Below are 27,555 nucleotides of genomic sequence, written 5' to 3' on the forward strand. Positions count from 1 at the left end.
GTTGCTCAGGAATTGCCTTGCTACTTACTACTCAAACTTGATACTGTCTGAGGGTAAGAAAACCAAGGTTCAGCCAGGCCAAACCACATGCATGGGAACTGCTTCTTTGGGGAACGGCATCTGAATCTGCTCTGAATCGTCTGGGCTGCAACCAATGGGTGTCTTTTTGCCGCCCAGTGGTTATGGAAACCCCTCCAGAGGAGCTGTGTTCCACGTAAGGCCAAAGTAGACATTTTGAATCATAGAGCATTTGTAGGGAAAGGAAACAATCTCTGGCACAGGTCATCTCTGCCAGAAAGATTTTCCTCGGGAAGAGACATGTAAAGCTTGTCATGTGCTTTGTCACATCTAACTCAAGTGCTCAGTACCGTTTACTCAAAGGCAATGTGGCCTGGGGCTTCTTCGAGTCATCATTCCTCTTCTCCAGCTTCTTGACAGATGGCTTTTCACCCTCCTGGTTTTCCATCCCCTACAAAGACATAGAGAAACCCCATGAATCCTTTGAATAGAAAATAGGAAATTCTCTGCTTAAAACACAAGTTAGAACCAAGATCACTGCTTTCAAGGCTTAGGGAAACACTTCCTAACTTACAGGAATAACAGACCAGAGATTCTGGGATGCCAGCTCTTTGTTTTCAATAACCCAAGGCAAGTTGTGGGTGCTACCATACTGAGCAGCAGTCTAAATTCCCAAATTCATTTGTCTTGAGCAGAAAGGGGATTAATGCAAACTGGTAGGCAACGAGTGTTCTTAAAGGAAGCAGCAGAAAAAAACGGGACTCTTTGGGGGTTGGAAGTTGATTTGATTCACTACTCACTCTCCCTGCTCCTGCACAAAGGCACACTGCCTTCTATCATGGAGATAAAAAGAACAAAATCCGCCCGCCCACCCCCCCAATCAAACAAATAATTTTCCACTGGATGCTGCTGGATTCACCAAGCTTCTTCCAACTGCACAGGGCTTGACAGCAGGGCAGTATTCCCAGAAGACAGACAATAATTGTAGCAATTTGGAATTACTTGGACAACTTCTGTGTATTTGGAAATTTTCTTGGTACTACTATTTCCAGTGTCTTTTGCAAAGACTCTGTTATCTTCAGAAGCACTATTCCCACTTAATTGCTTCACTGGGGGCAGAGTAGGGAGAGCATGGTGGAGAGTTACACTTAAAGGTAAACTCATTTTCTCCTCCTCCCCTTTCCTGTTGGTGACCAATATTCCAAATATTCCAAACCCCTCTTTTCCCTAATAATGTCAGCTGCTTTGTGGTGTGCACATGAACGGTCTGAGCATTAACAGCTCATTCCCAGGAGCAAAATGATTCATCAGAAGAGGAATGAGATAAAGACAGACCAGATATGTTTGATCTCCTATTAGCAGTGGCAATACTTGCAGAAAGGAGACATTTCTCCTGCCAAGCACTTACTTTCTTCCTAATTCTTGTCATAATATCTTCCAGGTCACGAGTGGAAACGGATTGTTCAAAAAGCCATTTAAGTTTTTGATGACTCAGAAACATCTTCACCATCTCCTGGCCGTAATGCCTAAGGAAGGAGGGGGGCGAGGGAGGGAAGGAGGAAAGATAAGCAAACAAAGAAAGGAAGAGTGTTAACAGGAGGGGCTGATGCCTAGACTCATCAGGTGCACTCCTTGCATGAGAAGGATTACATACTCAGCAAAGAGATTTACCTCCACTTGTCACTGCTCAGAGCTGTCAGCTGAACATAAGAGGCAAGAGGAGAATGTGGGGCAACATCAAAATACTATTTCCCTCTGGAACTGTGGCTCTGCTTCTGTAGGATGGAAGGACCCCAGGGAACAAGCGAAACACATCTGCTTTGTTGTCAGAGCCTACTAGCAGTGTCTCGCTGCCACTGCAAATAATTTGCTTTTCTTTAACTGGCAGGGACGCCAGGACAAAACACCTCATGATTGCTTTTGATTATTCAAAACCATATGTATGTGCAGGGGCAGCTAGTTGCTCTTGTGTTCTTGGCAGCTGTTAATGGGAATTTAATCATCAAAGCAAGGGGATTTTGGTGGTTTGAGTTGATTTTGCCACCAGGGAGACCCATTCTTCTCCACAAAGAAATTTGGAAGTCCTTGAGCCACAAGTAACAGCAATTGAGAAATCAGATGAGCAATTGAGAAAGCAAAAGAAGTTTAGAAAGACTGAATACATTGGTGAAAGACCCCTGAAGTATTTCGAGGCAAGTCTTCAGCTAATGAGAAATCGGTGTTTGGGATCCTTCAGGGAGGAACAGCAGCCAACACTTTGGCTTTATGTTGTGCACCTATGGCCAAACAAAACTGTTGGACTGGCTAATGTGAGCTCTTTTGATCTCACTAAAGAATCCTTCATGTCACAGGAAGTTGGCAATGCTCCTTCTTGCTGGCCAACCTCAGGTTACCCAGTACAGTCATTTCCACAGGCAACCCAGAGCAGGGGTCACAGCACCAAGCCTGACAGAGTTCAAGAAGCGTTTGGAAAATGCTCTTGGGCACATGGAGTGACTCTTGGGGTCTCCTGCACATGGTCAGGAGCTGGACTTGATGGGCCTGATGGATCCCTTCCAACTCAACATATTCCATGATTCTATCACCCTTACCCAGGCACTGAGGTAACTTCCTATTTCCTTCAGTTCCCACTCTTTTGTGGTTTTACCTGTGGTAGCCAGCCACCAAAGGGTTGTCCTGTTTTAGGAGGTGAAATGAAGACCATTACCTTGTATCCTTGTCACAGTCCTGAGCAAGCTTCCCTGCCACGTGTGCCAGCCTCTCAGCCCTGGGTGTGTCTGCGAGCTCCGTGACTCCGATTTTCTCCATCAAGGACAGGAGGAGTTTGGCCGCACACTTCCGCACCTGGGCTTGGCGGCTCCTGGGAAGAAGAGAGCAAACACTGGGACACAGGGAGAAGGAGGACCAGCTGCACAGGCTTTGGCCAGAGTGTGCTCCCTGTCGTTGCTGGGGGAAGGAGGCCTGGGTTCTCTCTGCAACATTAGACACAACTTTAGAAGTTTCTGTCCTCAAATAAACCCAAAGTGAGCATTGTACAGAAGGACTGCCTGACAGGAAGAGGGAGGAATTCGGTCTCCCTGCACCATCTGATACTCAATTTCTTTCCCAAAATGTACTCTGAGAAAGATTCAAGAAATTGATTCCACATGAAGTATTTAGAAATTAAAGACAATTCGTGCTGACCCATTAGAGGGCACCCGCTACACAGAGCTTCAGCAGGACTGAGCCTCTTTCCACCCATTTATCCCCAAACCTGCAGACCTTTGGAAAAAAACAAATGCAGGGAAAACACGCTGTGGGCAGGGAAGTTGCAGACTATCCAGCCATGGAGCCAGTTTCTTCTGTGAGTCTTGGCAAGGGATACATCTGAATGCTTTAGCCTATTGCAAAGCTGAGGAAAGGGTGGCAGTCAGCTCAGCCAGGTTGTCCTGTTCTAGAGAGTGTCTTTTGGGAACTATCAGGCCCAGCACCAACACTTAAGGCAGCATTTGCTTCAGCTGTCCCATGACATTCGGCCTGTGAAGGTGCCTGCAAAGGGATTCATCATCTCAAGGCTAACATGAAACATCAGTAGGAATAGAAAGCACAGCTCCAAGGCCAGGCCAGTCATACAAGACTCCTTTTGGCAGGAGCTGCACCTTCCTTGCAGGCTGTGCCACACTCAGCACATTCTCCTCCATGTGCTCCACACCCCTGCAAATACCCTCCTCATTTCTCCAGTTAATGGCATAATGAGGATGCATGGATTTTCCCAGGACCTCTGTGGTTAGCGCTGTGAAATATCGAAGAGTGCTCACAGCTCCAATTGCAATTGTCCCTCTTCCCACACAAGCACAAGGCTCTATCCCTAGCCTTTGCAGGCACTTTCACGTCCCCTCCATTCACCACATCTGGGCAACTCTGACAGACTGGGAGAACTCCAGGAAACAGCAGGAAGCTGAGTCAGAGGAGGTTTAGGTTGGATATCAGGAAAAGGTTTTTCACCCAGAGCGTGGTTGGGCTCCCCAGGGCAGTGGTCACAGCACCAAGCCTGACAGAGTTCCAGAAGCGTTTGGACAACAATCTCAGGCACATGGTGTGACCCTTGGGGTGTTCTGTGCAGGGCCAGGAGCTGGACTCGATGATCCTGATGGGCCCCTTCCAACTCCCCATATTCTACAGTTCTGTGATCCTGTGAACTAATAGGCTGTAGGAGGGCAGAAACAGGTGACTTGAGGAAAGAAATGAGATTGATTGGAGAATCAAATCACTGAGTTCACCAAAGATGCAGGATACAGGACCCTTCCCTCCCACCATTCCCATTCATTCTCTCATCCCTTCCCCCACCTGCTCACTAGAAGGTGAAGAAGATGACTGAAAGAAGGATAACCTACTTGACTCCCCTGTCCATGAGAGCAGTCATTGCTCGTGCAGGAGTCACATTGGCCACCATGATCCCCAGGGTCTGAGTGGCTGCTTCCTGAACAAACTCTGGGGAGTTCCACACCACCTGAAGAAGGACCCGAGACACCTCATCCACCTCAGAGTCCATGTCCTTCTTGAAGGCTGCAAAGAGCTCTCCCAGAGCGACGATTGCAGAGTAGGACACCTTTGAGCGGAGGTTGGTCACCTGGGGAAGTCATGAGGGGAAACATAAGAATCACCTTGAACAGAAGACCAGCTGCCTTACACAAAAGTCCCAGGAAATCACAACGCTTCTCACTGTGTCCAGGAGATTATAAAAGCACAATAAGTGGCGAAGAGCACAAGCACAGAAAGGCACTCACTCTGGCACAATTCCTAGCCTCAGGCCGGCTTACTGCAGGCCTGACAAAAAAAAACATTTCAACAAAGCCTTCTACTGAACCCTTTGAGAATGTCCACTGCTTTGATTTTAAGTGCTTTCATTTGAAAAACAAAGAACCAAATTAAAGCAAGGGCTGCTTTCAAACCATAAAGGCAAACATCATCAAGACAAAAGAGTCATGTGCCACTGTGCAGAAAAGCGACGCACAGATGCGACAGATAGCTGACAGACGTCAGAAATACAAGGTCTAAAAACAGAAACGAAGGCTATCCCTGAGCACACATGGAGCTGTACAAGCACAAAGCTACTCTGCACACCGTGTATGAAGTACAGGGGACAATTCAGAACAGTGTTCTCACCTCGCTGGAAACTGCCCAGCAAACGTCATGAAGTCGACAAAGCAGGACTTCCGAATGGGACCCAGCCAGGTGTTTGATGCTGAGGAGTCCCTTCTCCTTCAGCTCCCTGAAGGGCAAGTACCAAAACAATTTAATTTTCTCTCCACCCAAGAACTAGGCAGCAGCCTCTGAAATGACCAAGCTGGCAGCTCAGTCAAACAATGGGAGGTGCTTTTCAAGGAGTATTTAATGAAATCGTGAAACTCTTTGCCAGAGGATGTTGTGGCTGTCAAAAGCATACACAAATCCTCGAGGCAAAGAGAGGGCTTTCAGGGTCTTCATTTGTGGCTGTTTTAAGAAGACAGCCTTTCTGGAATCTCTGGCACATGAAGTCCCTGTGTAACTGCTTCCTAGAAGCTGTGAGAGTGGGCCATGCTGCTGCTTCTTGTCACCTCCCTGTACCTGTCCCTGAGACACAGTCCCATCGGGCTGTTCCTGGCACTTTCCTCCTTTGCCCGCCCCAGCAGGCAGTTCAGCAGTGAGAGTGTGCAGTGGCACTCTGGAACTGAGTTTCCACTCCACAGTCTAGGCCTGTCTGTCACCCACTGCACTCCACCTCCACATTCCCCAACAAAGCAGCAGGATGTCCCAGAGGATTCCACACCTGGGCAAGAACAGTTGAAACTCTGGCTTTTCCCACTATCCCCTACCTAAAACAATCCCCACAACAGCAACTTATTATTTAAAAGGTGCAAACCTTTGTGTAGGCCCTGAGCTACAGGAAGGTAGGAGAGGCATCAGGGCTGCAGCACAGGGCTGGCAACAGATCCCACGGGCACCCCTGAGTGTCACCTGGACCCCTCACCCCTGCAGAATCTCTCTGCACCTCACAGGGCACCAAAGAGAAGTGCGGTGTCTCTCTCTCTCGGAGCCCCCGAGCTCCGTTTTTGCCTCGGCTAGCTTGAGAGACTAACCACAGCTGGAAGGATTTTTCCCTCAGTGTCCCAAAGATCTCATAGTGGCTGGAACCTTTTCCTTTAGGGAGAGCAGGCATCTGTCGATGGCCAAAGGAAAGAGTCTGCCCTTGGTCTGGGGAGAATCATGGCTTTAGTCAGTCTTTCTCCTGTGGTCCTGCCCCTGCAGGGTCTGGAGATCCCATCCCTGTCCCCATCCTGAGCCAAGAGGTTTTTCCATCTGCTCTCCCTGGCTTTTATCCAGGGTGGGGAAGGGGCTAAAAGCAGGGACTACCCAATCAGGTATAAGGTGGAACAGAGTTGGATTACATTCCAGTGGGGGAGAATGAGCAGGGAAAAGGAGCAGGGACAAACTCAGGGGTGATACATTTTCCAGGGGAACAGGGGATATAGAAGAAACCATTTCAAAACCCAAGATAAAAATGAAATACTATATAAACCCCAATAATGCACAACAGGGAAGAGAAGGCAGAAGAGAAAGGGCAAAGCAAAGGTGGCTGCATAAGGAGATGCATTGTGGCAGACTTTTCATTCTTATCCCTGTGTGAATGAAGCACCCACCAGTGCGTGGATGCTAAGCCAGACATCAAAATGTCAACCAATAACACCTAACATTTGTAGGGTTATCACTCCTGGGCCTTCTCTGGTCTGTGTCTAATTTTGGGACACATTTAGACGATTCACAAAACATCTCAGGCCCATATGAAGCAGTGAGAAGGGAAAAGTTGAATTCCAAAGGGACAAGATTCCTAGAGGATAATATTTCTTTTTCCTTCTCTTCTGCCATGAGCCCTTCAGGAGAAAGGATGGCCTGAGGGACATTAAAGCACAACTCAGTCCATTTGTCAGAAAGAGGAAGTCCCTGGAGCTGCTTCAGGGATGGACATGCAGGTGGTCCCATGGAGACCCTGTCACCTGCCATTGCTGTCAGCAGTGAGACTAGAGAGAAATCTTAACCAGTCCCACTGAGCCGGTGCCCCAAGGCACCCAAATCTCTACACTCAAAACTGCTGCCATCCTGCTTCTGGCTTCAGACAACAAATCATCTTCTCCCACAGCTTTCCCTCTTCCCTCACAATTTTCTTTGTAGGTCCATGGAGCACTAGGCAAAGCAAGGAAAGAGCACGGAACTGCTGTAGCTGGAGCACAGCTGCAGACCAAGGCCAAGAAAAGACAGCTCTCAAATCTTAATCCTCTCGCTGCTCTGGAGTAGTTTCACGAGTGCCCTTTGGCCCTCTGGGCTGTGGCGGCTCAGAGGCGCTAGCAAGATTCACTTCTAACCTACCCTAACGCTAAGAAGGGAGACAGAGTCAACGGGGCCTTTCTTACCAGTCATCACTGCTGAGCAGGGAGAGTGCCTGGAGCAAGGACTGCTGTGGATCAGAAGAGGCTGTGCCCTTCTGCCCATGCCCACGGAGCGGCTCCTCTGGGCGCTCGGCACCCGTGGCCGTCTGCGAGGTCACTGTAAGGAGAAGGTCAGCCATGAGCGCTGCAGCCTGGGCAAGGCACCCCACCATGGAGCGGCCTGCAGCCCCATCTCCCAGCCAGGCTTCCATGTGGTACAAACTGGCACTGGGTCAGAGACTTCCCTGCTGTCCAAAGTAGATTTGCTGCTCGTTCTCAGGTCAGGCTATGGACCCAAGATCCCAGCCGTGCTGGCTGAGGAAGGGGGCAGTTTGTGCTCCTTGTGCAAGGAAAAAACCCGTGTGGGGAAAAAGCTGCCACGGACCAGGCTTACCTGATGGCAGCTTGCGTGGGAAGCTGCCATCCCCACGGATGATGGGTGTCTTGGACAGTAAGGGCACATTGTCCTCCTTCCTCAAGACCTTCTTCTTCAAGGAACTACTGGGGTGTTTTCTCTGCACACCGGAAGCTGTGCCATTGACAGGTGGTAGGCTAAAGCCTGAAGGGAACAAAGAGGAGCTTGTAAGCAGGGGGAGCTGGACAGGGTGATAATGGAAAGGGCCAGAAAACTTGGTGGAGTTGGGTAACATCTCTTTGTTATCCCAAAGAACTTCAAGTATAACATAGGCACACTAACATGGGACAATGATCAAAGAATCACAGAATCCTGAAAGAATTTGGCTTGGAAGGCACCTTTAACCACATTCTAGGCCAAGCCCTGCGAGCTGGGACATTTTCATCTAGATCAGGTTCCTCAGAGCCCCATATAAATTGGCCCTGAACATCTTCAAGGGTGGATCAACAACAGCTCCTGTGGGTGAAGCCTTCCAGCATTTCATCCCATTCATCATAAAAAAAATCTCCCCAATATCTAATTTAAATCTACCCTCTTCTAACTTAAAACCAAAGTGCAGTGATGCTTCCTCTAAGAAACAAGGAAAACCCAGTATTTGCTTTTGTTCTCCTGTTTCTGAGGCTGGCTAGGGCAGTTTTCAAATGAAAGTGCACATAACCTTGTGTGATGCTCTCGGGCTGAGTGCTGCCTCCTAAGGTCCCTGCTGCTGCCCTCGGGGCAGCGCACACAGCACTGCAGACAGAGTCCCTCAGCCAGGATTCAGTCTGGAATGCCGCTTGCTCCTGGAGCTACAACAGAAGCACTGGCTTGAGGCTTCAGCACAGCTCTACAGCACCAGCTCCACAGCAGGGAGTGGTAGGAGAAGGATCTCTGGTGTTTTCCTCAGAAGGAGTCGAATTTTGTTTCTTCCAGGTTGCCCCTTGGTTGAAAAGCATTCTTTTGGACTCACCATCCCTGAAGGCTGCTCTCCAGGAGAGAGTCTGAAGCCCCAGTCAGCTTTGCAAGACAGAAATTTCTACTCTGAAACACTTTAGAGCTGAGGGTGGGGAGCTGGTATTCTGTTACTGACTCAGTGAGGCCATGCACAAGACACTTCATGCCTCTGTATTTTTCTTTGTGGAATGGAAATAAATGCTGTGCAAGCTTGCACTCAGATGCAAGCAGAACAGCCCCCCGGTCTGATTGCAACACTGCGCAAAGGACAAGCAAGTGGTCAAAAAGGACCACAACTGTAGCCACCACTTACTTGCTTCAGCTGCATCCCCAGGGTCAGCTGTCTGAGGAGGCAGCTGCAAGGACATATTCTTTTGTCTCCTTTCCTTGATCTCCTCCACCCAACGCTCTACGTCCTTCTGGTCTAGGTTCTCTCGAGCCAACCAGTACAACACAGCGTGGAGCTAGTTGCAATGGAAATACATCAGAGATGTAAGCAGAGACACACAAACCAGACACAACATCTCCTCAGGAGCCCAGAGTGCATAGAGTGGCATAGTCTTTAATGCAGCTCCATATACATTCCAATGGTTTCCGAAGAATGTCTCCCATCCTCACCTTGGCAATTATACACAGTGAGGTGGAACACTTTAGTGCCACAGCCTTACACTGCTCCAAGTGCAACCTATGTTGGGAAGCTCTGCTTAAAGCATGGAAGTCATAGGAGTGCTCCAAGGGAGATGAAGAGCTCCCATCACCAGTGAGCAGGCAGTTCAGCTCCTACAGGCCATGGCAGGAGAATAAAAACCACATGCAATACAGAGCAAGGGGGGTCAATTAGCTGCTGCTTAACACTCATGGCCAGGAATTGCCGCTGCTTCTCACTTCCTGGCTTCTGAAGGACTCAGCTCTGAAGGACTCTGAATGACTGGGTCTCTGAGACCAGGAGACCTCAGTGGGCTCATCCCTCTCCTTATCCCTCACCTTTTCAAAGCCATCCCTCAGTTCTTCATAACGGGTAGGACCAGGACTGGTGGAATGACCCATCTCCTTGGCCTGGCTCCATTGGAGGCCTGGAAATGGAAGCAAAGGTTCGTGTAAATCTCTGGCAGACTTCAAGCGCCCAGAAACGCCATGCTGGGCAACAGGCAAGACTGGTTCCAGATTGCAGAGCTCACATAAGACACAGAGATTGTGTAGGAGAGCAGCAAGGTGCAGATGCTAGACCCTCTCCCAATGGATGGGCTACTGGCAGCAGACATGACATTACTCTGTTGGCCAGCAGAATGAAACTTGCTGCATGATGAAGGCCTCAGCCCCTGGAGGCTGGAGAGCTGCTGTGTTTGATAGAGAAGGGCAGAGAGAGAGATTGCTTGACAGATTCTTATCTGCCCTTATGCTGACTTTAATAAACCTCTCCTTTATGGTTCCTGGAAGAAGTGCCGGATTCTAATACCTATATGCATTTAGATCAACATTTTCTTCTCTTTGTTGGAATATTTTAGAGGACTTTAAAAGAAAAGCTTGGGATTGCAGGAGTGTTACCCAAATGTGAACTGTGTTCTTGACACTGGATATTTTGTCTTCCTCAAGGATTTTCATTCTAAAGTGTATGAGATTGGGCCACTTTTGGGCCAGGCTGAATAAAGGCTGATTTGCTTAATGCAAGTAGAACAATGTAGCTCATTCTGAAATATTCTCCAACAGAACTGTTAAAATTCAGAGAACTAATCATTCTATACAACAGCTTCACAGAGGATATAATCAAATGGCAACAAAGTAGGAAAAAAGCCATAATCTTAAATCAGGATTTTTTTCCCCTGCAAAATGATCACCTTAGTAATAAAGGAGAGTTAGATAGGGGTTTTGAGGAAGGAGGGCAATTGTGGATGGAAGACAAGGTGTAGGCATGTAAGAGCATCTGGGAAGTTGGTAGGGAGACTACTGACCCCAGGGTAACCTGCCTGGGACCACTGCAGCCAGTCAGGTCTGCAAAATGGACATGCAAAATGTAACCGAGGCTGCAATGGAAACATAAAGCATCTGAAGCTCCATATTTCATGGGACAGACTTCCTGGAAACTTTTAAATAGATGCACAGGCTTCCCACTGGAAGGCCCTTGAGGAAGGCCAGGGGGACACAGCGACCCACTTCCACAGAGCTGCCACAGCAACAGCCTGGCCTCTGGGCTGCCCTGGGACAGCAGGGAGGCCAGAGCCCTGTGCTTTCCAGGAATGGGTCAGCTGCACATGCACCCTCCTGCTCCTCTCCCTGCCCCACAGCGGAGCAGCCCCACAGCCACACGGGGCACTGGGAGCAGCACAGCTCATTGCAGGGGGACATACCAGGCAGAACTGTTCCCTGGCAATGTGCACTGGCTCTCTGGGCTGGCACAAGACCCTTCCTCCCACCAGAGAGTGGCCCAGTTCCCCCCCCTCACCTCTTGGTGAGGCTGAGCCATGCTCGGCCTTCACCTTGTCCTCCTCGGCATCGACCCTGGGGACAGCGCTGCTCAGCTGCCTCTGCCGGGGCTCCTGGGCCAAGGGCCCCTCAGCAGGCCGGGAGCCAAGACCTCCATTCCCAAGGACTGGGTTCTGCTCATAAGTCTTCAACCCAAACAGGTCAGCGAGTTTCCTTGGGAACAGAGGCATCCCAGGTCCGATCCGACACCACGAGCTCTTTCCTTTCTTCTTCTGGGTGTTTGTTGTAGATCCTGAAGAAGCTGTAGATCAGGTACAAGAGAAGAAGTGAGTTAATTGAAGTCACGCCTTTACAGTCAACCCATCTAATGGGTGAGGAATTCAAAGCATATTTGAGTTACTGAAATGATTGGTTGGTTTTGATTTTTCAGGAAACTAGCATCAATTTAATTACTCTGACCAATACAGAGCTGGCAGGCCAGGACAGAAGGGTTCTACTACTTTAAGTGTTGCCTGTTGCCTCCCTACTACTACTCCCTCCCTACGACCTCCATCCTTTGGAAGGATGCCTTTCCTTCCAAACAGTTTGAAACTCCCAGTGGTCTCTAGAATATGACACTGTCTAGGAAGTAATTGTATTCTAAAGTACTTTTCAAGGCCTTTGCTTCTGTATCTCCCACTCCATTCTAGGCCTCCTTTTGCACTTTTGGGAATGTTCACATCACTCTTCACAACAAAGGAAGTGCTGGAACACAAACAGTGGCCCCACGTGTTAGATGCAAAAGAAGCTTTGCTTTCTCCATTAGACGTCCCCAGTATTCTGCGTGCCTGTATTGGAAGGGAATTAAGTGGTCATCCAAACGTTCCACTTTTGCTCTGCTCCAGGGGGTTTATTCCCTGCTTTCTTCTCTGCAGAGATAATCAAACCCAACATAAACATTACCTGCCTCAAAATATTTCTGATCTCGCCTAATACTGAAAATGCAAAATTTTCCTAATGGAAATGGTAGAGCCCATTCTGAAATACTCTCCAACAGACCTGTTAAAACTAAGAGAACTAATGCTATAGATGGCTTCACAAAGGACAAATTCATATGGCAGCCAAGCAGAGATTAGCTCACATTTAGCCCCCAAATTTTCCCTACATGCCTACTGCTCCTCACCCCAGTTTTTCTTCAGTGTTCATTCTCTGCTCTTGAGATTTTGTCAAGTCTCGCCTCTAAAAATTTCCTTTCTTATATACTACTGAGTACTTCATTTTTACTCCAAAATATTCATTTTGTCCCCTACAGATTACATCGAGTTTAACCCCAAAATTTTACTCCTGGTACAATATTGATTAACTCTTTTCTGCTCCAAAAATTTTCACTCTCTCCCCTAAACATCACCTCAGCTTTTTCCTCAAAAATGCCACCTCGCTCCCCTCAACATCCCCTCGCATTTTCCTACGTAAACCGTTCTTGTGTCCCCTCTCAATTGCCTCAGGTTTTCAGCTAAAAATGTCACCTCTGTCCCCTCTAAGTTATTCCAGGTTTTCCCAGTTAGGAGCTGCAAGGAATTCAGGCAAAAGACAGTGGGGAACAGCTGTACATTCAAAGGAAGAAAGAGAAGGTCTACCAGCAAAGGGGAAAGGCTTCAGAAAACATTTCTGCAATTAATAATTATTTCCAATTCCCCAGTGAGAAGAGATCTTTGGGGAATCCCTGGTTGTTGTCCAGAATCTATATAAATCCAAGTCAAGAAATAAACTTCTCTCTTTTTTCTCTGAACTTGACTGCGTGATTGTAGTTCTTTTCGCGTCCATCTAGCAACACCAGACCAAAGCGAGAATCCAACCCAGAATCCAGTATGAGGGGAAACCCAAACAGGGCTGTGCCAGAAGTTTGGAATGGGGAGAAAAAGTGGGTGAGGTTATATCTGAGGTCCTGCATGGGGGAAAGCCTAGACCGTGTATCAGCCATAATCCAGAACAGGCAAAAACCTAAAACAGATGTCAGCTGTGACCCAGAACAAAGAGAAACCCAGATCACACTGTGCCTGGAACCTGCAATGAGAGAAAAATCCAGCCTGAATCCGGGCCAGGTGGCAGCATGGGCGCAAAATGGGGCAAGATCACTCACGGAGCTTGGCACAGGGAAAAAAAATGGTGGGAACACACACAGAGGAGGAGATATGGGAAAAAACAGGTGGGATCACGCATAAAGCCTGGCACGAGAGGAAAAAGCAGCGGGGCTGGACTTTGGAACCCAGCAAGGATGGAAAACTTGGACTGGATCGTGCGCAGAACCTAGCACAGAGAAAATCCCAGACCAAATCACACACAGATCATGGCATGAGGAACACACATAGTCCAGAATAAGGAAACCGTGGACTGAATTGCGTGCAGAGTGCAGAATGTGGGAAAACAGGGCCCAGACTGCACACAGACGCCAGAACTAGGAAACCGTGAACTGAATTGCGTGCAGAGTGCAGAATGTGGGAAAACGTGGCCCAGCATTGCACACAGAGTCCAAAATCAGGAAACCATGGAGTGGATCGTGTGCAGAGTGCAGAATGTGGGAAAACATGGCCCAGCATTGCACACAGAGTTCAGAATCAGGAAACTGTGGACTGAATCATTTGCAGAGTGCAGAACGTGAAAAAACATGGCCCAGATCGCACACAGCGTCCAGAATCAGGAAACCATGGACTGAATTGCGGGCAGAGTGCAGAATGTGGGAAAACAAAGCCCAGCATTGCACACATAGTCCAGAATCAGGAAAGCATGGAGTGAATTGCGGGCAGAGTGCAGAATGTGTGGAAAACACGGCCCAGATCTCACACAGAATCCAGAAACAGGAAACTGTGGAGTGAATCGCGTGCAGAGTGCAGAATGTGGGAAAACATGACCCAGATTGCACACAGAGTCCAGAATCAGGAAAGCATGGAGTGGATCGCATGCAGAGTGCAGAACGTGGGAAAACATGGCCGAGATCGCAAACAGACTCCAGAACTGGGGAACCATGAACTGAATCACTGGCAGAGTGCAGAATGTGGGAAAATGTGGCCTAGATTGCACACAGAGTCCAGAATCAGGAAACCGTGGACTGAATTGCGGGCAGAGTGCAGAATGTGGGAAAACATGGCCCAGATTGCACACAGAGTTCATTATCAGGAAACGTGGACTGAATCGCATGCAGAGTGCAGAATGTGGGAAAACATGGCCCAGATTGCACACATAGTCCAGAATCAGGAAACCGTGGAGTGAATTGCGGGCAGAGTGCAGAATGTGTGGAAAACATGGCCCAGATCGCACACAGAATCCAGAAACAGGAAACCGTGGACTGAATTGCGTGCAGAATGCGGGAAAACATGACCCAGATTGCACACAGAGTCCAGAATCAGGAAACCATGGAGTGGATCGTGTACCGAGTGCAGAATGTGGGAAAACCTGGCCCAGCTTGCACACAGACTCTAGAATCAGGAAACCATGGACTGAATCATGTGCAGAGTGCCAAATGTGGGAAAACGTGGCCCAGCATTGCACACAGAGTTCAGAACCAGGAAACTGTGGACTGAATCATTTGCAGAGTGCAGAATCTGAAAAAACATGGCCCAGATGGCACCGAGTCCAGAATCAGGAAACTCTGGACTGAATCGCATGCAGAATGTGGGAAAACATGGCCCAGACTGCACACAGACTCCAAAATTGGGAAACCATGAACTGAATCACTTGCAGAGTGCAGAATGTGGGAAAACGTGGCCCAGATCGCACACAAAGTCCAGAATCAGGGAAATGGACAGGAGCACTCAGGCAGTCTAGATCGTGGGAAAACACAGACTGGATGATGCATCATACAGAATTAGGAAAATGTGGATGTGATCATGTGGACTCAGGAATTGGGAAAACACAGATGATTGCACACGCAGTCTGGCACATGGGAAAACGTAGCGTGGAGGGAATGTAGCCTACCATCAGGAAAACATAGACGGGATCACGCAATCTGGTCGACATTGTGGGAAAACCCACTGGTCGCAAGAAATCGAAAATCACAGGAAAAGGGCAAGGGGCAGCTAAAGGGACAGGTTTAAAGGCAGGGTGCAGCATGCGTTCAGGGTGTGCTCTCAGCATGTGCAACCTGTCTAAGTGCTTGGCCTACACAGGGCCTGTGGTTCACACCTGGTGTGTACTCGTGGCAGGTGCGTGGGATTGCCAAGTTCAGGAAATGTGGTTCTGCAGAGTAGAGCTCTGGCCACAAAACGAAGCCCATCTTCATATTTTTAATTCTCTTTGCATTCCAGTCTCTTTACCACATCCTCCAATCACTGCCCTGTCAGCACAAGAGAAAGATCCTGTTTCTCTACTACACCTAAACACAGAACTGAACTGGCGGCCTGTTACTGCCAATACCAGCTTTGAAAGTCAGTGTTCAGGGTGAGACATTAAGGGCAAAGCAAAAGGTCAGAGAGCAGTAGTCAGGGTGAAAGGCGTGCAGGGCTTTACTGGCTGCCTTGTGTGTGGCAGGGGTGGGAAAAGTGCAGGGCTGTGGCCTGGGTAGGCATGTGGTGGGTTCACAGATCCGATGAGCCCCCACCCAGCCCAGGCTCAGGCCCCCTGGCAGAGCCCTCCCACGGCAGTACCTGCACGCTCAGGCGGCCACAGCCAGGGTGGGGACACCGTCAGAAGCACCCTGACTTTGTGACAGAGACAGTTCCTCAAGACCACAGCCAGGACCGGGCATGGCCATGACCACACCAAACTCTTTCTGTGCTCTGCACGGCAGCATGGTCTAAAGGCTCCAAGGGGGCAAGAGAAGGACACTGCAGAAAGTAGAGGACGTGTTCTTGCACCCACAGAGGGAAACTGCTCCTGTGCCACAGAGCTGAGGCCAGAGGGAGCCAAACAATCCCCATGTGCTGGGAACTTTGACATGGGGGAGAGGAGGGGAGCAGATAAAATCCATGCAAAGCAGAGGAGGGAAGCGCCTCCAGCCCCAGTGCAGACTCTGAAAAGCTTGTGAAAGGCTGGGCTGTTTTCCTCCTTCTTCCATACCCGCCCCTCCTCAGCCATAGTGCATATCCCTAGAGGAGCAGCGCTGCTGTGCAACTAAGGCCTCAAGTCAGTCGTACCCCATGCTAAGTGACACTTTTTCTCAGGGACACAGGGCATTTCAGCTCAGCCTGGAAGAGACTCCCACTGGAGTTTCAGTGACAGCTGCTGTTGGGTTTCCCAGAGGTGGCTTGCTTCAGAGTTTGGTTTTGTGAAAAAGAAAACAAAACTCACACAAAACCAAAACTAAAACCACCACCAACAAAAACCCCTAAAAAACACCACCGAACAAAACAAAACAAAAATAAACCAAACAAAAAACCCAAACACAGGTGGAAATTATTTTCTTGCAGAATTTTCCAAGGAAATCCATAACAAAAACATTACCTTGCTTGTCTCACTGGGAATCCTTTTTCTCAAAGTCCCTCTGGACCTGAGGATGCCAGGGTGTTCTGATGTGACAAGAGAGGGGAAAAAAACCTAGGATGTGCCAAGCACCCAGGTGGGTTGCACGGCAGCATTCTGGAAGGAAAAAAAAAAAAACGTTCAACTGTTTAGTACACAACACAAAAATTAACTCAACCACCTCTGCGAAATCCAACAGTGCCTCTCTTTAAACCTCCTTTGGGAATCTCCTTTGGGCAGAGCCTAAATCACCTACTCCAATTAACCAGTGTGCACATGGAACTCTTGGTGTGGAAGGGTCAGTGCAGTTCCTGTGCCCTTATGTACAGAGGATGAAACCAAAACCCAACTTTGCTCCACAAAATCAAAGAGAAAATAATTAGAAGAAGGATATTGTGCACTAGAAAAGATCTGCTTGCCTTTGAATGCAGTGCCCCAGAACTCAAATATTCATTCAAAAAAGAAAACACACGCAATATGAACAAAACCACCAAGTATTAGACAAACCTTTCCACACAAGTGCCATTCTGCAAAATGCTTTCCCCAGGTCTCTTGGCCTCATCCCAAGGCCTTCTCCATCCTCAGGGTTACTGCACTCACTCCAGGGTACTTGGCAAAAAAAGGAGCAAGTGGAGGCTTTGTGGCTTCCCTGGCATCTTCTCTCTCCACCAATCCAGGGCAAATCAGAGCCTCCAGGGGAGGCACAGATCCACCTGCAAGGGCAAGGACTGTTCCGTGTCCACAGAAGCTCCGTGGCAATATTCAAACCCCAGCAGCAGCAGCATTGACCAGTCCAGGTAGGCAAGAACACAGCATCAACCAGTGGTGCCCACTACCCATCACATCCCTGACATGCAGCTGTCCTGGCCCCCAGAGCAGATATCCACATCTGTCATGAAACCAGGGATGAGAACAACGTCAGGTCCTTTTTTCCCCCCAAAGAAGAATCAAGTGAAAATAGAAATATCAGCTTCAGGGGGGTTTTGTTGGTTTTTTTATTAAGTGGTCATAACTCCCTCATAAAGGACAGAGTTATTCAGTGTCTTGGTTCTGAAAGACACTTGTCTGCTAAGGAGAGCTAGAGCCTCCCTTGGAATGGAAGAGAATGTAAGCCCCCTTCCCTCTAAATTATTATGATTTTGCAATTAGAGGCTTTCAGGCAAAGATTTGGGAATAGGAATAACAGTTCATTACTAGGAAAGGGGTTTTTATTTTAATTTAAAAAAAAAAAAAAAAGGAAGAAAAAAAGAAAAAAAAAAGGAAGAAATATAGTAGTATTAAAAATCCAAGCAAGGTAGCAACCAAAAATCCTAGACAACCCTGACAGAGTCAGGGATATGACCTGGCACCCTGAGGGTCAGGGTGTTGGAAGCAGTCCAAATAACTCCTCCCAGAGTAACAGATTCGGTTCTGGGGAGTAGAGATGGTCCTGTAGAAAGTCCAGTGGTGACGAGACGGGTCCGGTCTTCCTCTGGGAATACAGTGGAAAACCTGGATACCTTATGTTCTTCAGTCCTAGTTTTGATCTAGCTAGGAACAGTTGGCTCCTCCCCCACCGGCTGGAGCATCTCACAATGGGATGATGGAATGTGTCATGTCACTGGTGGGCCCCATTGGCCCATAATCAGAAAACGGCCCCCTGGAGGATGGAGGGGTGTGCAGTACACCTAAAACCGATTGCCCCAGAGGTGGAAACACAGCCCCACCATCTGCCCTAGACTCACCCAAGCTGCACTGGGAAAGGGTGAGGCTCCGGAACACCTACAGTACATCAATGACATCATTGTGTAGGGGAACACAGCAACGGAAGGGTTTGAGAAAGGAGAGAAGATCCACCACATTCTCCTGAAAGCCGGTTTTGCCATCAAGAAGAGCAAAGTCAAGGGACCTGCCCAAGAGATCCAGTTCCTGAAACTAAAGTGGCAAGACAGACAGCGTCAGATACCCACCAAGGTCATCAATAAGACCACTGCAACATCTCCACAGACCAGCAAGAAGGAAACACAAGCTTTCCTAGGCGCCATAGGTTTTTGGAGAAGGCACATCCCTGAGTACAGCCAGATTGTGAGCCCTCTCTACCTGGTCACCCGCAAGAAGAACGATTTCCACTGGGGCCCTGAACAGCAACAAGCCTTTGCCCAGATCAAGCAGGAGGTCACTCGTGTGGTAGCCTTTGACCCAGTCAGGATAAGACCAGAGGCAAAGAATGTGCTCTACTCTACAGCTGGGAACAATGGCCTGTACTAAAGCCTTTGGCAGAAGGTGCCTGGGGGTTCTAGAGCCCAAGTTACAGAGGGTCCAAAGCCAACTACACTCCAACAGAGAAGGAAATCTTGGCCACCTAGGAAAGAGTTCAAGCCGCCTCAGAGGTGATTGGCACACAAGCACAACTCCTCCTGGCACCCTGACTACCAGTGCTAGGGTGGATGTTTAAAGGAAAGGTTCCCTCTACCCATCATGCCACCGACACCACATGGAGCAAATGGATTGCCCTCATCACTTAGTGCACCCGTATTGGAAACCCAAACCGCCCTGAGATTTTAGAAGTAATTACCAACTGGCCAGAAAGTCAAAACTTTCATCTCACGGCTGGAGAGGAGCAGGAACAAGCGACACGTGCTAAAGCAACTCTACCATATAACCAACTGCCAGCCAAAGAAACACGCTATGCTCTTTTCACTAATAGTTCCTGCCGCATCCTAAGGAGAAACCAGAAGTAAAAAGCAGCCCTATAAAGCCCCACACTGCAAGTTGCACAAGTCACTGAAAGAGAGGGTGGATCGAGTCAACTAACTGAACCCAAAGCTGTTCAACTAGCCCTGGACATTGCTGAAAGACAGAAGGGACCAAAGCTCTACCTCTACACCGAGTCACGGATACACTGATTGGCATTCTCCTGTTCTCTGTGGGCTTTGCTGGAAAGGTGGAAAAAGGCCAACTGGCAGTGTAGGGGGAAACCAGTCTGGGCTGCTGATGAATGGTAGGGCACTGCCAGTCAGGTAGAGAAGCTACCTGTGAAAGTCTACCATGTAGATGCCCATGTCCCCAAGAGTCGGGCTAACGAGGAACACCAGAACAACAAACAGGTAGGTCAGGCTGCAAAGATAGAGGTGCCCAAGATAGACTTAGATTGGCCACACAAGGGAGAGCTGTTCCTAGCTCCATGGGCCCATGATGCCTCAGGTCATCAGGGCAGGGATGCCACCTATAAGTGGGCACAAGACCGAGGGCTGGATCTCACCATGGACAGTATTTCTCAGGTTATCCATGACTGTGAGACGTGTGCTGCCATCAAGCAGGCCAAGCAGGCAAAGCCACTATGGTATGGTGTTCAAAGGTCCAAGTATAAGTACGGGGAAGCCTGGCAGATTGACTACATCACCCTTCCCCAAACCCACCAAGGCCAGCGCTATGTGCTGACCATGGTGGAAGCCACCATTGGATGGTTAGAGACCTACCCTGTGCCTCACGCTACTGCCCAGAACACCATGGTGGGCCTTGAAAAGCAAACCCTTTGGAGACATGGCACCCTGGAGAGAATCGAGTCATCAATGGGACCCACTTCAAGAACAGCCTTATCAACACCTGGGCTAGAGAACATGGCATTGAATGCACTCCACTCATGCACCTTGAGGCTCATCAAGCCCCTCCCTTTTGTAGTCGCGTCACCTGCCACTAGACCAGGTTGCTCAAAGCCTCATCTAACCTGACATTGAACACTGCCAGGGATAGGGCATCCACAACTTCTCTGGAAAACCCCTCTCACTGCCTTGCCACCCTCACAGTACAGCATTTGTACCTGTTCTGTAATAGAAACATGCCCTCTTTCCATTTAAGGCCATTCCCCTGTGTCCTATCATTCCAAGGTCTTGTATATATATTTTTTTCCAGCCTTCCTTTAACCCCTTTTCAGCACAAGAAGGATGCTCTAAGTGTTGCCAAAGCCTTTTTTCCAGGCTGAAAAATCCCAGCCCTCCCAAATTACCTTCATAGGAGAGGTTCTTTAGCCATTATTTCTCCTCTGGAATAATTTCAGCAGGTTCATGTCCTTCTCATGTTGGAGGCCCCAGAGCTGGAGACAGCACTCTGCGTCCCAGGAAAACTCTTCAGTTCCCTGTGGACATTTAAGACATGTCATTTCCTGGTCTTCCACGTCTCAAGGCAGATGATACTGGAATTTACTTTTTTAAGGAATCTAGGAGCATTTGGGATGCTGGCAAAAGGAACAGCCCTAAGTAAAGGTCTCTAGTTTTTCCAGAGAGGAAATGTGCTCCTAATGCAGCCTCTCTTTTTTTCCTCTTCTTGTGTGTTTTTGTTTGTTTGTTTTTTAATTCTGATCGCTGAACTTAGTTTGAGCACTAAATCACTCATACAAAAAGGCAATCAGGAGTTATAGCTGCAGCCCTAGATTTTAATGTCAGATAAACAAGATGCAGCATCACATCATTATTTCGTTTTAATATTACATTAGCATACTTCCTTATGGAACTGGTGCAGAGCAACTTAAATGCTGTTTTAGGACAGGAACAATGGCAGAATGTGAATTGGGTCTGATCTTCAGCAATAGCACACCTTTGAAAGTAAACTCACAGCTCAGGAGTGCAAACTTAAGTTCAATAAAGCTTTGTGGATAAAAAAACCACTTCCCACTGTCAGCTGAACTCGATGTAGTGCCGCATTTCAATGTGGCCATAATTTTCATTTCCAGTTCTATTCACATTTGCAGAAGCATCAAGACAAATTTCAATTCAAGAGCAACTTACCCATAGACTCCACCACTGATGCCACAATATAGAAATAGGACCCGTCCAGTGCTCACAGACTGTCATACCCTAGAGAACTTGCTGCTTTCTTACTCTTAAAACTTATCTCAGCAACTCCATTTTCAATCTGGAAACAAAACAGAAAGCATCACTTGAGAAACAATGATTTTGAAATAAAACACAGACCACATGCAGATTCAGTATGTTTCTGTTCATGGTCTGTTTTCAGAGGAAATCAAAGGTGGAGATGTGCTTCAGAAGAATTCTTTATTCCCTAAAATTATCTTCAATTAATCCACCCGTGGCACATATTGCAAAGTTGGGGTGCAGGTTCAGCAAGAGGTAGGGATAACACAGAGATAGCTTCAGTAAATGAGGAAAAGGGATCATTAGTGTAGAACATCCTCCCCAGAAGAAATCAATACCATGTTGATCTGCTTGTCTCCATTTGATTTCTGTTATTCTGTAACAGATAGCACTGAAGTTATTTCATAGAAATTTGAACCCCAGATTGAAAGGCCATTGTCTCAGATGCTGCCTTTCAATTTCATTTCCAAGAGCATTTCTCTGCCCCTGATGCCAGCGTTACACAGGAAAAGTCCACACTGGGGAGCTGTGGATGCAAATCACAACTTGAGGCCCATTCTCACCAAACTGGATGGAAAACCTTCTTCAGTGGGATTGGATCAGTCCTGAATTATGCACTTGCATTCTACACAGACTTAAACTCACTGCCCAGAGTACAGTCCAGATTTTCCCTCCATGCAGGTGACACCAATCCAGACTCCGTGTGCAATCCAGTCTTGGTTTTCTTTTCCCCTTTGCTGACTCCATTCCAGTTTCCAGGAGAAAGCCAGTCTGGGTTTTCCCTCCAACTGGGGGGGTCCAGCCCAAGGGACCAGGTCTAGGTACTATCTAGAACCACGGTTCTAGGTCGCTCTAGTCAGGTGAAACCCAACCTAACCCCTTGAACCTCCATTGACCAAATCTCCAGCCCCCCCCCCCCCCCCCCACTAGTCCTATCGTGCTGACTGCTTCTTCTAATACTCATAGCAAGCCAAAATCACCTGGAACAAGAACCCCCCCCATCCGCAAATTAATTTTTATCACAACAGTAATCATAGTTTGTTGTAATGCATTCATTGCGTTTCTATTGCATTGGATTTATAACGTTTTTTTCTATTTGTCCTTGCTCAGCAGTGCCCATCTCCCCCACACTGAAATGGAACCTAACTCTCTTCCCCTGCTGCTTCTCCCTTACTGGGTGGTGCCTCTGGGCCCTGCCCCCCTGGGGAAAAAGCCCCAACAGGGGAGGGGCCATCTCTCTCTGGCATTGGCCAGTCATCGGGAAAGGTCTCCAGCAAAGCAGGCAGGACTTGAGAATCAAAGCTGGAAAATCCCACCTAGTGCCAAAGAGCAGACTCTTTCACTTTTGCCACCGGCGGTCGTCTAGTCTTATGGAGAAATTCTATAACTGGCACGCAACGTGCTCCAAGCCACAAAAGGTTCCCAAAAAGCCGGAAGAACCACTTGGGGAGCACGTGGCCCAGGAATCTCACGTGGCTACATTAGTCACGAAACGTAGCCCATCCATGCAGAGACAGACCCGTCAGGCTTGGCATTCGCTGTGGAGTCTCCGAAACACAGGATTCTACAGGCCAGGAGACAGTTTTCTCCTTTGCACTTAAAAAACCCATCGGAGTGCTGCAAAGAAGCCCCCCGAATGACAAGCTGCTCCCAGAAAAGGTGACCACGTGTTTGTGGAAATATGACCCTGGGAACTGAGACTTGGAAGCTCTTTTTGCACCAAAAAGGGTCAGTCTCAGGCAAAAGGAGTGATTGGGAAAGAAAGGAAAGGAACGCTGGAATTTTGGCAAGTACCACTTTCGGTTTTCTAAGGGAAAACCTTTTTCAGAGGCAGTGTTCCTCAGGGAAAAAGGTTCTTGCTTTCAGAGTGAACCTTCGAAGTGCTTTAAGAGTACACTTCTTTTGGCAGCCTGGGGACGTGGAAAAGGAAACTGTTTCCCCTTTTGGCTTTTTTTTTCTCTCCAGCGAGCTTTTTTTCCTTTCAGTTTCTCAGTCACAATAAAGAGGCCACAGAAACTCAAAATCTGAGCCAAAAATGGGTGCTAGGCTATGTCTCACAAAAGAGTCTATTATCATATTTCATATGCCTTGGATGATGGCGAGACCCATTATTCAAAGAAACAGCTGAAAAAATTAACTCTGTGGTTGTTTTCTCAGTTTCCACATTTATCATTAGAGCAAATAAGCTCCCCAGAATTTTGGGAGGCTGTAACAAAAAAAATAGTTGAATCTGGCTCCTCTAATAATAAAGAGGATGCAAATTTTGCTTTTTATAGCTTCAAAATTAGGTTTGCACTGCAAAAGCAAAATAAAAAGGAAAAAAAAGCCACTTCTTTGTGACTTTTCCCCAGCTTGTACCTTTGCAGGCAGTCCGAGTACTCAAACCTTCCATCTGAGTGGTCCCCAGGTGGGGGGGGGGGGAGTGTCACAAGATGGAGGGGATTCTTGTCCAAAATGGCCGAAGCCATGTGCTCCCGAGCCATGAGGAGTCTCTCCCTTTGTCTGTCCCCGCTTCCCACAATTCCTTCTTCTCCCCAGACCCCTCCTTCCCTTCAGTGCCGCCCCTGGCACTGCCCTCTCCTCTGACTCTGCCCCCTACCCTCAAACCTCTGCCCTCCGAGTCCACCCCGTGTGACTCAAGCCTCCAGCCCCTCCCTGCCCCTGCTTCCCACGGGTCCCCCGCCCACAGTCCCAGTTTCCACGCCCCGGAGGGAGCAGGGGGAGCTGGGAACCAGGAAGCAATCCCAGCTTTTCTGCCACCCCTTTCACATATCAACAATCAAAAAGAGGGAGTGCTGTCCACAGTAATTGGGACCCCTTCCCCCAACAAGTGATTCAGGGTTTATGCAAAGCTCAGGCCAAATTTAAATATGAAAGAGAATACTTCTGCAAACGTTTGAAAGCAAATTTAGCAAGAAAGACTACAGTTCCCTTGCACCTCCAAAAAGATTTGCTTCCGGAGCTTTGGCAAAATCCTGAAATGGCTGTTGATAAGAAGAATCTGCCAATTCAATTAGCGACCCAGCCCGATGAGTCTTACCAACCTTACAGTAAAATAAAGCAGCTTCCATCAGAACCTTTAGGAACATTTGTGGAGCGGTTAACCCGAGCTATCGAGTTACAGGTTGAGAATGAAGGAGCCCAGGAACAGGTCCTGGAGGAGATGGCGCTGGCCGATGCAGACAAACAGTGCAAGGCAGCTATCCTCAGCCTGTCTATAGAAGCGGCTCCAACTTTATGTGACATGCTCCAGGTGTGTGCCAGGAAGATTCCCTTCATAAAAGCTCATCAAAACCACAGTTCCAGAGTCAAGCCACCACAAAAAGCTGCTGCTGCTGCAGACACGGTTCTTCCTCTTCCTGTGCCATGGCCACCGCCCAAGAGAGGAACAACACGTCTCCTGTGCGATCAGGCTGGACATTGGCTATCTCAATGCCCTTTAAAGAAGCAATTTCTGGACTTTCAGGACAATGGGGGCGGGAGGTCTCCAAGGTCCAAAGGGAATTTTTCAAAAAAACTAGAAAATGTAAATGGTAAATGAAATAATCCCGCTTTAACCAGTTCTGCCTTTCAGCAAAAGTCACCAGATATGATAGTCAAGGATCCAGTGAGCAGAAAAACAAAAAGTCCTCATGATCAGGTCACCTGGGGTCGTGGGTATGCCTATGTGTCCACTCCCACAGATCTCAAGTGGGTGCCAGCTGAGTGGGTGAAACCTTTCATCCCGAAAACTGCAAAACCACCTGCAGAGGGCCCACAAGTGGCCAGTGCTGCCTGGAGGAGGAGAAAGCACCCAAACTTCTCCTTCTCATTATCATTATTCCTTAACAGCATTTTTCTAAACAGTTGGCACTAAAAGTCATTTTTCTTTTGCAACTTTAAAGGTAACTCAAGGTCCGAACTCTAAGCAGCTCCCATGAACCGAGCCTTCCTCCTTCTTAACTTAATAAGAAAAGGGGAAATGTTGTCATGCATTCATTGTGTTTCCATTGCATCGGAATTGTAATGTTTTTTCTATCTGACCTTGCCCAGCAGTGCCCATCCCCCCCACTGAAATGTCACCTAACTCTCTTCCCCTGCTGCTTCTGCCTTACTGGGTGGTGCCTCTGGGCCCTGCCCCCTGGGGAAAAAGCCCCGACAGGGGAGGGGCCAGCTCTCTCTCTGGCATTGGCCAGTCATTGGGAAAGGTCTCCAGCAAAGCAGGCAGGACTTGAGAATCAAAGCTGGAAAATCCCACCTGGTGCCAGAGAACAGACTCTTTCACTTTGGCCATCGGCGGTCGTCTAATCTCATGGGGAAATTCTACAATAGTTCAACCCTTCATCCTCCTGGCCTTCTCAGCCTCACAACTAATACTCTTCTACATCGCATTTGAGGCCACCCACGGCCTGACCTTGATCCTCATCACCCAAGGAGGGAACCGGACCGAACGACTAAATGCCGGCTTTTACCTCCTATTCTACACACTCGCCAGCTCACTGCCCCTGCTCATCGCCATCCTCCACCTATGTAACCAAACAGGCACCCTACACTTCCCAGTGCTCAAACTTTTACACCCAACAATCACCTCCTCCTGAACAGGCATCGCATCAAGCCTCGCCCTCCTAATAGCTTTCATAGTTAAAGCTCCCCTAGAGGGACTACATCTAGGACTCCCCAAAGCTCATGTAGAAGCCCCTATCGCAGGATCCATGCTCCTCGCCCCCCTGCTACTAAAGCTAGGAGGATACGGCATTATACGAATAACCATCCTCGTAAAATGAGCATCAAACAACCACCACTACCCCTTCATTACCCTTGCACTATGAGGGGCACTAATAACCAGCACCATTTGCCTACGCCAAATCAACCTAGAATCCCTAATCGCCTACTCATCGGTCAGCCACATAGGCCTAGTTGTCACCACAACCATCATTCAAACCCAATGAGCCTTCTCAGGGACAATAATCCTAATCATCTCACACGGACTGACCTCCTCAATACTCTTCAGCCTAGCCAGCACCAACTACAAATGCACCCACAGCCGAATCCTCCTACTAACATGAGGCATGCAACCCCTCCTACCTCTCATGGCCACCTGATGACCACTAGCAAACCTAACAAACATAGCACTACCCCCAACAACTAACCTCAGAGCAGAGCTAACCATCATCATCACCTCGTTCAACTGATCTTCGCTCACAATCCTCCTCACAAGGGCCACAATCCTCCTCACCGCCTCATACGCTTTAGACATACTAACAATGACACAACAAGGCACTCCTTCCATCCCACATCACATCAGTCCAAAACACCTCCACACGAGAACACCACCTCAGAGCCCTAAACATATTCCCCATGATTCTCCTCATCTTCAAGCCTGAACTCATCTCCAGCACCCCCATATGCAAGTATAGTTGAACCAAAACATTAGACTGTGATTCTAAACCTGGAAGTTAAAACCTTCTTACCTGCCAAGGGGAGGTTTAACCAACAAGAACTGCTAATTCTTGCATCTGAGTCTAAAACCTCAGCCCCCTTCCTTTTAAAGGATAACAGTACTCCAATGTCCTTAGGAGCCACTCATCCCCATGCAAGTCCAGGTGAAAGTAAAGGACCTGCCATTAGTCCTAAACACCCTCCTACTACTAACCCTAATAACCCTATCCACCCCCATGATCCTCCCACTCCTATCACCCCTATCACCCAACCTTCAAAACAGCCCAGCCACCATCACAAATACAGGAAAAACCTCCTTCCTCATCAGCCTAATCCCGATATCAATCCATATCTACACAGGGACAGAAAGTCTCATTTCCCTCTGAGAATGAAAATACATCATCACCTTCAAAAGCCCAATCAGCCTAAAGATAGACTTCTACTCCCTCACAGTCTTCCCCATCGCCCTATTCGTATCCTGGTCTAGCCTACAGTTTGCAACATGATACATAGCCTCAGATCCATACATCACAAAATTCTTCTCCTACCTCCTCCTATTCCTTATCGCTATACTAATCCTAATTGTCACCAACAACCTCTTCGTGCTACTCATTGGCTGAGGAGG

General features: G+C 48.2%; 1 protein-coding gene across 1 annotated transcript in view; it reads right to left on the reverse strand.

The window, feature by feature from the left end:
• Window positions 1-361: 361 nt before the first annotated feature.
• The window catches only part of LOC120751232 (TOG array regulator of axonemal microtubules protein 2-like), a 56,686-nt gene continuing 29,492 nt past the window's right edge, over window positions 362-27,555 (reverse strand). The window contains exons 13-25 of the mRNA XM_058420092.1: window positions 21,426-21,552; window positions 20,648-20,776; window positions 16,645-16,779; window positions 11,249-11,530; window positions 9,793-9,881; window positions 9,122-9,272; window positions 7,855-8,019; window positions 7,446-7,578; window positions 5,164-5,269; window positions 4,392-4,627; window positions 2,726-2,878; window positions 1,427-1,544; window positions 362-469 (exon numbers count right to left, since the gene is read on the reverse strand). Of these exons, the coding sequence (XP_058276075.1) occupies window positions 362-469; window positions 1,427-1,544; window positions 2,726-2,878; window positions 4,392-4,627; window positions 5,164-5,269; window positions 7,446-7,578; window positions 7,855-8,019; window positions 9,122-9,272; window positions 9,793-9,881; window positions 11,249-11,459 (1,470 nt within the window). The 5' untranslated portion in view covers window positions 11,460-11,530; window positions 16,645-16,779; window positions 20,648-20,776; window positions 21,426-21,552. The remainder of the gene's footprint in view (window positions 470-1,426; window positions 1,545-2,725; window positions 2,879-4,391; window positions 4,628-5,163; window positions 5,270-7,445; window positions 7,579-7,854; window positions 8,020-9,121; window positions 9,273-9,792; window positions 9,882-11,248; window positions 11,531-16,644; window positions 16,780-20,647; window positions 20,777-21,425; window positions 21,553-27,555) is intronic.

The sequence above is a fragment of the Hirundo rustica genome, chromosome 3 (assembly GCF_015227805.2).
Source record: "Hirundo rustica isolate bHirRus1 chromosome 3, bHirRus1.pri.v3, whole genome shotgun sequence".
NCBI lineage: Eukaryota > Metazoa > Chordata > Aves > Passeriformes > Hirundinidae > Hirundo > Hirundo rustica.